At 39.7% G+C, this 12,698-nt stretch overlaps 1 protein-coding gene across 16 annotated transcripts in view; it reads left to right on the forward strand.

Moving 5' to 3' along the window:
• The window catches only part of GRIP1 (glutamate receptor interacting protein 1), a 312,190-nt gene that overhangs the window by 147,363 nt on the left and 152,129 nt on the right, over nucleotides 1–12,698 (forward strand). The window contains exon 1 of one of the 16 annotated variants that reach the window (XM_033058891.1): nucleotides 11,501–11,892. The exons of 14 other annotated variants lie outside the window; for them this stretch is intronic. In XM_033058891.1, the coding sequence (XP_032914782.1) occupies nucleotides 11,838–11,892 (55 nt within the window). In that variant the 5' untranslated portion in view covers nucleotides 11,501–11,837. Of the gene's footprint in view, nucleotides 1–11,500; nucleotides 11,893–12,698 lie in introns of those variants that run through there. One more of the 16 variants, XM_033058896.2, reaches the window with a different exon arrangement.

The raw sequence follows: 12,698 nt of genomic DNA on the forward strand, positions 1-12,698 counted from the left end.
AAAGCCTGGGACACATGAACAAGTACAAAGGAATTCAAGTGTACATTGTTTGCCACTGAACACATTGATCTGTGGTATTTGTAGGTGGAACCTATTTGTGCTCACCCAGGTAGAGTCTGACATTCTGTTTGAATGGAAAGCTAGTGACATGCCATGAAAAACACTAATATGTGCCCTTAAAGAGGAGAGGGGAAAAAAAGGACAGGTTTTGAAGAAAGAAAGAAGTTTTGGCCATGATCATCTCTTTGATTTAGTGCTGGTGTCTATAAAATTTCAGTAATTAAATAAATATTGAATAAACATTAAAGAGGTAGAAGGATTTCAGATCTTGAAGGTAATGTGAACATAGTTAATAAGCAGTATAGATTTGTAAATAATGAACTCTGTGTCTTGGTTTAGGGCAAGATCTGTGAGGCAACTCCAAAGGGGGGTCTCTCTAGAAAGCAGATTCAAGCCCCTCCACCTACCAGTTTGGGGGAAAGGTTTCCTTGGAGAAAAGTAACAAACCTATTTATTCAACAAGCAAAGTATTCACAAGCATAACAATTGAATAATATTAAACAATGAAACCTCTCACTATTCTGGAGAGATGGCAAATTCAGAAAGTCCTTGTCATGGGGTGTGGCTTGGCTTGCCCAGTCTCTTCTCAGTCCCTCCTTGGATGGAAAATGCCACGTCCTGGCCCTGGTGGGACACAGGTGTGAGCTCCTGTTGCTCTTCTGGGTTTTCAGTCCAGAGCTGATCAGTTCCAAGAAAAAGAAAAACCACAGTCCAGAGAACTTATCGGCCTCAGCTAGCTACAAAAACTAATTAAGAAAAAATGGAGCTCTCTCTCCCACTGTCCATGCTGCAGATAGCACAGTCTGGGAGAAAAGAATGATGAAAACTGTTATCTTTATGTTTTTGAATACAACCAACTCACACATTTCACTGCTTCTTCTTCTCCCCTCCCCCTTCACTCTCAGATCTAGTTTTAAAGCTGCAAAATTTTTTTCTGGGCTAAACAGATGAATGGGGATACAAATCAGCATCGTAAAATCACCTCAGGACATTCTGTCACAGTTTGGGTTATAATACAAAAATAATGGAAGAAATACTATTGCTTGATGCAACTCTGCAGGATGTTTTTGCATCTTTTAAAACATTTGGTGGATTTTAAATGCTCATGATCTAAAAAGGGAAAAGACGTCCAAATGAGTTGGTTGAGAAACACCCCCAGGAGTTGACTCAAAGATACAGACAGCAGTAGTGATGTAACGCCCTCGTTAACTGTTGATAAAATTAGCAGATGAAATTAGATCAGGAGACCTACATAGTAATAAGAATGGAGATGTCTTTAACTAGTCTTTAAAACAACTAGAAGTGTGTAATATGCAGAAGAATATCATATGACTTGGCAAGTAAATGTGTCTCTGGGGAAATAATCCAAGATACGATGATATACTATGAATGAAAAGCTGGGAAAGCAGCAGTGCTTAGAGGGACCAGCACATGTGGAGAAATAGCAGTTAGGTTTGCTAATCATTTATAGCAACAATGCTTGCAAAGTAACTAATGCTGTACTAAGAAAGGTCATGTCACAGGCACAGGAAAATAACTGGCCTTTACTTACTCAATTGTATGTTAGACTGCACCAAGGCTGTAAAATGTAATTATGGCTGCTTCTCATATTGAAACACAGGAGTGAACAGAAAGGGTTCAGTAAAAAGCAGCAAATGGATTTCATGCCTGACTTGTTGCAAAAGTTAAAAATTTGTGTGTATAGAATATTTGTATACAATGATTATTAGAAGAAACTAGATATCTATGGAGAGAGAAAAGTTCTAAGGGAGGATTTGAAAGGTCACAATTGTTACAGAAAAGTAAGGGGAAAAATAAAATTATTGGAATTTTCACTGATACTTACTGAGTCATGTGAAACATACTCAAAAGAAAGATTTTTGACTTTGACATGAAGAGGGAAGGTATCAGCTTTCATGGCAGTGTGGGTGGCAGGGGTGTGCTGTGGCTGGTACAGCCCCTGTGTGGGCAGCTGGCTGAAACATTAGATGAGTCGAAGCTGGAACTTTTCTCATAACCCTAAAGCTAGTCTGAGACCTGAGAACTCATCAGAATTCAAGATGGGGCTGCTTGTACTTTTAAAGAAGATGCGTAAGTTCAAAATTACTCATTGGTTCATGGAGACGTAGTACGGAGCTTGAAGTTTGGTGGTTGTTCATAGCTCTAATTTTGTACTTGACAGTGCAAAAAAAAGTGTGAGAGGATTTTTGTATAAAAATGTTGGACTATTAGAAAACTAAATTAAAACAGGGATTTGTTACTAGTTGATAATTTATAAGGGAGGCATCCACAATAATACAGGAAGACCACTGCTTCTTTTTTCAATTACCCTTTTAATTTTGCAAGGGTAACATTTGTTTTTGTAGGATTTCTATGATTAAAAAAAAACCCAAAAAACAATGGAGGAGAGGGGAAACAAAATTGATAAATACTGTATACAGACGTTCAAGTGTTAATGTTATCTGGCCAAGCTAGAGTATTGGAAGAGTATTTTAGAAGGAACTATTAAAAGTGTGATGAATAGCAGTGGGACACCACTAAAGCATTAATGATCCATGGAGGAATAACACTAAAACAAGCTTGAGGCTATCAACCTTTCACTTTTGAGACTTGCATTACAAATATTTCAACCCTGTGCCTAGGAACCTTTCCTTTGTTTGTTTGGTGACTTGGGAGGAAAGCATGGTGATAATTTTCTTTGAATCATACATGCTGCATATGTATAGTATGTATGAATTTTCCTGATGTAAATAACATGCTTTGTGTTACTTTGCTCATGTGTGTTTTCTGCCTGTTGCTGTGGATCCTGTCCATTCTTTAACAGCAAAAGGGAGAGAATGTGTGTAGCTGAGGATGGTGCACAAAAGGGTTTCCCTGCTTTTGAAACGTCAGCATTTTGAGAATGTGGAGTAATTGTGGTGTGTAATGGGGCACTTTTTCTAACACATTAAGGATTCTGATGAAAAAAAAAAATTTATATTAGTGTTAATTATATATTTTATAAAACATTGTTTATCTATGTATAACCAGTTCTATCTTGTAATACCATTTTATTTGTACAACATCGCATGTGCAAACCTGAGGATGAAAATAGTCTGAAAATTCTTCCAGTCCATTTTTTAGTGGTGTTCACTTCTCTTAGTCAAAGCAGTAGTTACAGACAGTAGGAGGACATCAAAATCTCATATCTTGCTTTCTAAATCAAGGGAGGACATGTAAGATGTGTAAGCAGGTTGTGACATCCAACCTATTACTGTTACAGCAGGTCCAATAAGTGATGTTTTGCAAAAATGCATATTCCAGAAAGGCAAGTAGGCTCTTCTGAGAACCATTTTGGTAATTTTATCTGTCAGTAGATCTTCCAATCAGCAAGTGATTAGTTTGAATTTTAACACTTATCTATCAAGTGATGTAGAAACCCACGAGCACTTGTGTCCATCCCATGACAACTCTTAGGCACTGTCTAGTCAGGTCACTGTCCTAACTCTCCCAGTCTGATATTACACTTTCTGAGTCTGGCACTGCACAAGACTTTTTTTATTGGTTATATCACTCTTGGTGCTCTTCTCTGCACCCTGTCCAGTTTTTCAGCCTTTTAAAAGCAAATCTAAAGCAAGCAAATCCCATCATACATGACAGAGCTGAATACTGGGTTCTAGTTTAGGTCTCTGTACACAAGGCAGGTAGTGATCTTTCCTATTCCTGTTCTCAGTCTCGCCCATTTACACAAGCATCAGAACTGTTGCCACGGTTGCAAGTCGTTGGGTTACGTGAAATGATCTGCTCAGTCGTTTCTATAGCCATCATATTCTGGGATACAGTCCCTGGTACTCCCAGTACCAGTTCTGCTTCTGGGATGGAGCAGTCCACGTGGCCTGGGAAGGTGCAGTGCTTGGTGCCACTTGGCTGGCAGCTGCTCAAACTGCAGGCAAACATCCAGTGTGCACCCAATTTCTGTGTAGAAATCCATTCTGTTCTGGTAAAGCTGCTGCTGCCATGTCTCGCTGCAGCTTGCACACAGTAGGAATGCAATTGTATCAATGAATCAGCATTTCCCTTCATCTTGCAAAGACTTGAAACTATTGCCAGTCAAAACTGCTTGTGCCATCCTTTCTTTTTGCTGCATCTCTAGAGCTATATCTCACTGCCATCCTTATTGACCATGTCTTGAATCTTGCGCATAAAAACTTGCATAGTTAATTCCTAAAAAATTTCTTGTAGTAGATTAAATGACTTTACATTATATTCTAGACTCATGCCTCCAAATACACATTTTCTAGTGTGATATTCCAATTTCACGGCTGCTTAATAGGTTGATAAGAATATGGGAACAAAGCAGAATAGTTAGAGAAAGGTATAGTTATTCCACTTTTGTTCAAATGGTTTTAGTAAAATCACAAATTTTTTTTCTTTTTTTTTTTTTCCTAATGAGGGTAGAAGCAGCTGTTTTATGCTAAGTGTAAGAGAGAGTCTCTGCTTCCAGTGTGGTAATTTTGAGGGAATGCTTAGCTTTGTTTTGTTAGAGATTGATGTAGCAGTTGAAAGGTCATCATTTTAATTAATTAAAGAAACCTCTACAAAGTACAAAGCCTTACAGAAATTGTAATTACAGGAGTCTTTAACCATGTAGTGCAGCATGTGGAAGCTACTTGTAAGACAGAGTCATCCTTTAGTTGTGAGATTACGTTAAATCCCAAAGCCTGTAATTATATGCATGTTGCTGGCAGGAGCCCATGCTGGGCTGATTGTGTTCAATGAATGGGGTCGTGCCTTGCTGTTTCTCTCCATGAGACCTACAAGCATCCTGGAAAGCACAGTACCCACTCCCTCCACTGCTGCTTCTGCTGAGAGGGCAGACAGACTACTTTGGGTTTGATTTGTTTCATAATATTTTGTCAGATTTCAGGTTATTATTAGTAATGCTCCAGAAAGTAATCACACTCTTCTGTCATTGTAAACCAGACCAAAGAAAGGGTACAGACACATGTATGTACTAGAAATGTAGTGACACCTGATTCATAAGCTCTAGATTTTGTGAAGAGACTTGATGCAAGGTGCACATGGGTTGAGGCAATCCTGAGCACAGGTACAGGCTGGGTAGAGAAAGGATTGAGAGCAGCCCTGCTGAGAAGGAGTGGGGCCTGCTGGTTGATGAGAAGCTCAACGTGACCCAGCAATGAGAGCTCACAGCACAGAAGCCAACCACATCCTGGGCTGCATCCAAAGCAGTGGGGCCAGAGAGGGGGTTCTGCCCCTCTGCTCTGCTCTGGTGGGACTCTGCGTGGAGTCACTGCAGACACTCTGGACTGCTGGAGCCATCCAGAGGCTCATAAATACAGTCCAAGTTCTGTAGCACCTCTTCTGTGCAGACAGGCTGAAAGATCTAGGGTTACTCAGCCTGGAGAAGAAAAGGCTTCAGGGAGACCTTAGAACACCTTCCGGTAATTAAAGAGAGCTTAAAAAAAGAGAGATGGCAATTTTTTAACTTGCATAAATAGTGATGGGATAAGGGGGAACATTTTTTAGCTAAAAGAGGAGGAGTTATTTAGGTTAGATGTTAGGAAGGAATTTGTGACAGTGAGGGTGGTGAGATGCTGGAACAGGTTGCCCAGAGAAATTTTGGATGCCTCATCCCTGGAAGTGTTCAAGGCCAGGTTGGATGGGGATTTGAGCGACCTTGCAGGTGGCAGGGAGATTGAAACCAGGTGATCTTAAAGGCCTGTGCCAACCCAAACCATGCAAAGATTTTGATGATGATGATGATGATAATGATTATGATGATGATGACGACGACTTTTCTGAAACAAATCTCAGTTAGTTGTAACTATGCTTGAAGTTACCTTTGAGAGACTACAACATACTTGTGCTGCTCAGGTTTCTCTTTTTCATAGTGTATGTGGCATATTCATATTTTCCAAGTCTTTTAAGTCCATAATTATTTTTAAACAAATATTTGTGGCTAAGAAAAGGTGTGAAAAGCTGACCAGCATTTTTGCCAGTAGCTGAAATGAAGTTAAGGGTGAAAAGTCAGAATTGTACTCAACATCTTTCTCTAGTAAGAAACATCTCTTAACCTTTGTATAGCAACATAATTTCAGTGAAAAGGACAGGTTTAATTTTTGCCAGCAATTGAAACAGTCTGGTAAGATAAAGATTTTTTTGTAAAGCTCTGGTGTGGGATTCTTGTAAAGGGTAATGTAGGCAATGCTGTTCCTTATGTTGTGCTAAAGGGTAATGTGAACTGGAGAGTTATTATCATGTAGAAAAGATGTATGTATTCTCTCTCCTTTAATGCTGCATTATAAATTTTAAAAAATATATTCTTAAATCAGACTTTTAAAAAAGTCTGATTAAATTAAAATGTAAATCTTCTGTGTTGTAAAACACTTCAACAAAGAGCCATTCCAGAATGTGGCAATATTGACTGATTTTATCACCACTTATTTAATACCTACTGATTCATAAAGGTTAGCATTTCTTGGAGCCAATAAATGATTTTCAGGTTTTTAAACCTAGAAGGCCCCTAAATTATTTTTCCTAATCTCTTGCTAGGGCAATCAAGCTAAAACACTTGTATGGTGCCATGCAACAGTGTTTTGGCATCATCTTAGATCTTTAACAGATGTATTCTTACCATATATTAACCCCTTTCAACACACACTTCCTTGCTTTTCAACATACTGCATCTCATACCTGACATATTCTCCAGTGAGGATCTTCTGAAGCCAGAGCAGCTTTTATGACTCTTAATGACCTGTAAAGCATTCTGCTGCAATGTCTGCGTGAAATTACCCATCAGTGTTGCAGAGGTGGTTAATAAAGCTAGAAAATAGCTGCTGTAGTTGATTTAATAAAAATGTAAATTTACAAGATCCTCCAAATTATGCAAAGCTGACAAGTTGTCTGTTTTGATAATCTGAGCACTGGGGAATAACAGGGTGTCTTTATTTCACTTGCCTTTTTATTCCTTCTCCCTGTAGTGAAGGGGAATCTTCATAATGGAGCAGTATTCATTGCAAAATGCTGGACTGACTGAGCCTGCTACTGAATGGGAATACAGCTCTTCTCTTTGGGATGAAAAATTTTGTTCAGATAGAGATTTCTGGTATTGATATGAGGTTGTATCAAATATTGTTGTAGAAATGTTCTAGTTTTCAAAACAGAAGTATCCATATAGCAATTTGTCATTTTCAAAGCTGAATTAAGTCTCTTTGTTCCCTTAAAATCTGATTTTCCATTTGACTAATGTGGTAGATGCCAGCAGTAGCTTGTAAAATGATCAAACAAAATACTGACTTGTACAAAACCCTTATGCGTTCAGATTTCATAATATTTCATTTCAATTTTCTTATGCAGGTAGATCCAGCAGATATCACTGTGTCTTCCTGACGCATGCAGCATTTGATATCTGCATGTCTTTCTTGTTGCCTAAATGTTTTACTGATACTGTTGTTTGAATACACCTCACTGTCCTCACTGAAGCCCATGGGTTGGCTTTCTTTAAAGGTCTGGGTGTGTGCAGAGCATCACTGTGACCAGAGTTCTCTGTGGTGCACCTGCTTCGGTGTGGCCACAACAAACTTAGAAGAGAAATAGGAGCATGCGACATCCAAAACCAATTATAGCAGGTCATGTGGACAAATCCCCTGACAAGTGAAAGAGGGGATGGTGTGTAACTGGTTTTAAGGTGTTGTTGAGTCACTGTGTGAAAGGAAAAGTTTGATACAGCATGAGTGGAATTTTCCCTAGGGTGTCTTCCAGGTGTGTATATTCCTGTGAAACAGAAGGGTGTGTTTTCTGCATAAGAAGTTCATTTTTTGCGAACTCATTCCCCCCCCACCCCAAGACAATTTCATATTTTGCAGAATTTGTATTCTTCATTGAATACTAGTTCTTCACCGAAATTTCCTCATTGTATCTAAATGCCACACGGTATGAAGATTGTAATCTTCCATTTAATTCAGAGAAAATTCATTGCATTTTTTTATCCTACAGAGAAGTGTAATAGATAATAACATTTTTTCAGTCATTTATTTCAGCTAATGTGATCTGATAAGATTAACCAGAAGTTTGTGTTAAATAGGATACATATATTACATTGCCTGTCTTATCATATGAAAATATAGGCTTCTTTCATTTAGTGACCTTCTACTGAGTACTTATGAATAAAAATTCAGTTGATAAAGTATTTGTGTGTTATATATATTCTAGATTTATAATCTTTCAGACTCCTGAAAAAAGGAGTGCAGCAATAAAAGTGATACAAATTCATGCTGCTGCCCAAAAGGATCACAATGAAAAAAGATTTTTACAGATGAGTCCAGAGAAAATTTTAACTAAATATGTAGCTCTGTTAATTTATAAGGAAGAAATATAATTACTGGAGTTTAAACTGTGTTATATAGACTATAAATAATTTTTTAGTATGTCTGAGGGTTTTTGATCTCCTAATATTACATCAGGTACCTTTTTGTTTCTACCTCCTCCCCCATTTTTCCTCCCGAAACCAGCTGAGTCCAGCTGCAGAGTTGAATGACTGTCATGACAAAAAATGATGGCTGTTTTTTGGAAAGTTGAAATGTTTAAAAACCACAAAATACTTAATTTTATATTAAAAAAATAAATGTATTAACACATGATGTACAGTTAATTAATTTCAGGAGTAGGACTTTGGACAAGAATAGTTCTGTTAATCCTCACAACTGTTGTAGTGAAAGAAGGTGATAAAACCACGTCTATCACGAGTGAATATGTTAGAAATTGTTCCAGTAACTGGATCTTTTCTAGACCTAGCAAAATTAAGGAAAAAATATGCAGTACATACAATAGATCATTATTTTCCATGCTGTATTTGAATATGAATTCTTTATCTTCTGAAACCTTTTGAGAATTTCAAATCCATGCATGACCTCCCTTGGCAAGGACAGAAAAATTGTCTGAAGAAACATAAGCAAAAACTTATCCTATTGACTTGGTTGGAAGTGACTATTGCAGTGCTTCAGAGGCTGTTTAATACACACACCAGTAATCTAGGAGTAGTAAACAATACAGGGAGCTTTTTGGATCAAGGAGTGAATGTATCCTTTCACTGTTAGTAAAGCTTCATCTGACCAAGTCTGCTGCTGGTTTTGCATATATATTACAGTTTCTGTACAATTATTACAGTTTCACACATTTCTACTTAATCCTATTGGGACTCAGCATTTCCTTACCTAAGGGCTTGATTTTTCTCTGGCGTCTGAAGTCTTTCTTTTGCAGCCTCTTAGCACTGTAAGTCTCCTCTGTTTTGCACCCTCTGCCAAAGAGGCTGAACCAGGGTAAGTAGTGAAGTCAGATCACAAAGGCAAGCAGCAAGCAGTTCTTCCTCGTGGTGTAGATACAGCCTCTCCCCAGCAGAAGTCTTCAATGATGTTAAAATTACACAAAAGTGGACCCTTGATTTGGGACCTGCTCACCAAAGTCTTTTGAAGGGCAGAAGGAGCACTGCAGGCTCACCTGGCACTGATGCTGGCAGGGGGTGGCAAGGTCCATATCCAAAGAGGTGGGAGTGGAGACCTTACTACCTGGAGTAGACAATGCTGACCCCACAGCTGACTGGGAAGAGTCAGAGAACAAATGTTAGGGCAGCTAAACTGTCATATTGAGTTAAGGGCAAGTGTTTAAACTGGTCTGCCTGGGTCCAGCAAGGTTTATTGCATTGAGGACAGGCATCTGGCAGATGAAAAGACAGTAATTAAGATTCTGGATGCCAATCTACAGAACGAGGAGCAAGTTCAGGGAGCTTCGGCATCTCAAACCTGAAGGAGTTGTGAACAGGGCCTGTGTTCTTTGGTTTCTGGAACAGCTTTTCCAGGGGAGCAGAGAGAAAAGAAAGCAGACATAGGGTGGTATGAATTGGTGTTATTGGTGTGAAGTCCTGTTACCTGAGCGGGAAGTGGCAAGAAAGAGTGGCGGCAAAATTTTTCATCTAAAAGCATATTGACAGAGAACCTCTATGGGAGAACAAGAACACCAGCTCCTCTCTCCTTTCCTCTCCTCTCCGTAATCGTCCCAAGATTTTGTTTTCAACCTACTGAATTACACTGACTTAAACCTCCACCTCCATCCTCTGGTTTCACCCCTCCTTGTATGCCCTGTCCATCCTTGGCCAGAGGTCTGTGGTTACAATGATGGAGCCATCAGTTCATGCCTTCAGGTGCATTTGCTGTTCCACTGGCTGGGGTTTATGGTACAAGAGCAACTACAAGAAGCAATAACGAGGTTGATGTACAGATGACAGTGAAATAAAATAATTTTCTCCAAGTGTGTCTTGGCAAGTGTAATGGTGCTAATGGAGTGTTTCATTGCACCCTTGGAAATATGGCTGTTGCTCGAACCAATAAAACAAAAATAAGAAAAACAATCACTGCAATAGTTGGAGTTGGACTGTGGGAAGCACAGAGCTGCTGGTGCAGTGAAGAGCAGGCAGGGGGAGAGAAATGGCTCAGAGTGTGAAAGCTGTCCATGCCTCCTCCTGGCTTTCTTTAGCTGGTGATGGAAGATGTGCACCATGGCACTAGACCATTACATTAAATACACTGATGGATAAAAGATGGCAGAAGATAAACTAAGCAATTTTGTAATTAAAGCACATGAATGGGACACAATAATATGAAGACAGTTAAAAAATATCATTCAAGTGAAGCATACATCTTGAGAAAGAAATAATTATCTTTTGTCTTAAAGGAGGGTATCTGGTGCAACACTTGGGATTTGTGCATAGATTTGATGTGAAAACTCTATATGGAATATTTTGGTTTGCTTGCTTGGTTTTTAGAATGGGTATGGAGTTTTGTCCATAAATATGGTGTGGAATTCTAGTTCAAGTGATATGCTCTACTTCATAATTTTCTGAATGGATTGCTGTTTGAATAGGCATGAGAGGGCATGAAACTCCTTGTGAGCTGAAGAAATCTTACGAATGCTGCAATGTTTGCCCAGTTCAGCTCCTCTGAAATCTGCTGTCTTCTCCCTTTAGTGAAGGCAGAAAACTCAATTCGCTGTGTGTTTTCTATTCAGCATAATTTTATTTTGGTGTGATCAAATGCTTGGTGGTCCTGCCCACACACAACAATCCATCAGTTCCCTACTCTCTCCCTCCCCCTGTGGTCTGTGCTTCATCGACTGTGCTATACTTGTCTACAATTGTCAAAAAGCTTTCCTGGTTATCAAATCAGGCTTTTTCTTTTTTATTCCTTGTAGATCGGTAGTATTAAGTCTCTAATATGCTTTGATTAGAACATTTTAATTTGAAATGGGCTCCTTCTCTCTCAGAAGAAGGATTCCTGGTGTTTTTGCCCTATTTATCCAGGGGAAACAGTAAGGGAAAAGACAGATACGAGGAAGGAGGAGAAAAATCACCCTGTGTTGTTGAAACGTGGGGCCCTTAGCCTGGCACAGCATCCATCCCTCCCTGCAGGGTCAGGGGATGGAGAGGCTGGGGGATGTGTCCCTCTGACATCCGCGTCTGTGTGTGCCGCTGGATGCTTTCTGGCTGGTACAGAAATACGGCGTTCTGAGCCCTTCATCTCCTCATGCAGGTGGTGGTAGTGAATGACACAGCTTTGCCGGCTGACACGGAGCTGATCTCTGCATCAGCCAAGAGGAATTAAGCTTTGTCACTCCCCGCCGGGGCTACCTTTGCCTGGTATGTGCGGGAGGAGGAATTCACAGGCTGCTGCTGCATTCACCCGAGCAGAGCCCCGAGCGAGCTTTGCCAGGGGAGGCAGGCAGCCAGAATGATAGCTGTCTCTTTTAAATGCCGCTGTCAGATCCTGAGGAGACTTGCTAAAGGTAACGTGCTTTCCTTCTTCCTCATCCAGGGGTCCGTCGCATCCTTCCAGAGACACTGTGGTGCTTTTACTTTTAAATATGACCGTCCTTCCGATGCACTGTCAGGCAACAAAGAACTCCTGATACAGGAGGATGTAGGAGCTCTTTCCATTAGCATTCCTACATGTCCCAGGCTGTGGTCCTGCTAGGAAGATGGATTTCCGGGGCTTCTTTATATATATATATATTTATTTTTTTTTGGCTATTGCTAGAAGGAGGATTTTTTCCCAAGTGAAGAGCTAAAGTTATTGTGGGGTGCTATTGTTTTGTTTTTCTGAGTCTCTCCTGGGTCAGTGCACGTTCTGCTTTGCTGGGAGCACCTGGCACTGCTGTCCTGGACCTGTATGCAGGGCGAATTTCTGTGGTTTCATGTCCTTTGCGAGCTATTTTTAGCTGTACTTTAGGTGCCGAAGGTGCTGTATGTGATGAAGTGGGGATAGCAGTGTGTGTTTTTTCATGTCACACTTTTGAAGTTAATTTGCCTGTTAGAGCTGCATGCATTTTATCTTACTGTAAATCTTTGCAGTCTCTCAGTTTACCGCTCAGAACTTTAAAATACTACCCTGAGTCCTGTATGATTGTTAAAGCCAATATGTGAAAACCTGCCTAAGACACTTTCCCTGTTCAGGAATGAACATACCTTATTTTCTAAATATAATTTTAATTTCTTTTAAAAAAAAAGCTGTTAGGTTTGCTAATTTTTTCCTTCTCTGTGTAAAAAGATTTGATTTGGGATTTTAACTTGACTTTTTGATGGAAACTTCCAA

This window comes from Catharus ustulatus, chromosome 4, assembly GCF_009819885.2.
Source record: "Catharus ustulatus isolate bCatUst1 chromosome 4, bCatUst1.pri.v2, whole genome shotgun sequence".
Lineage (NCBI taxonomy): Eukaryota > Metazoa > Chordata > Aves > Passeriformes > Turdidae > Catharus > Catharus ustulatus.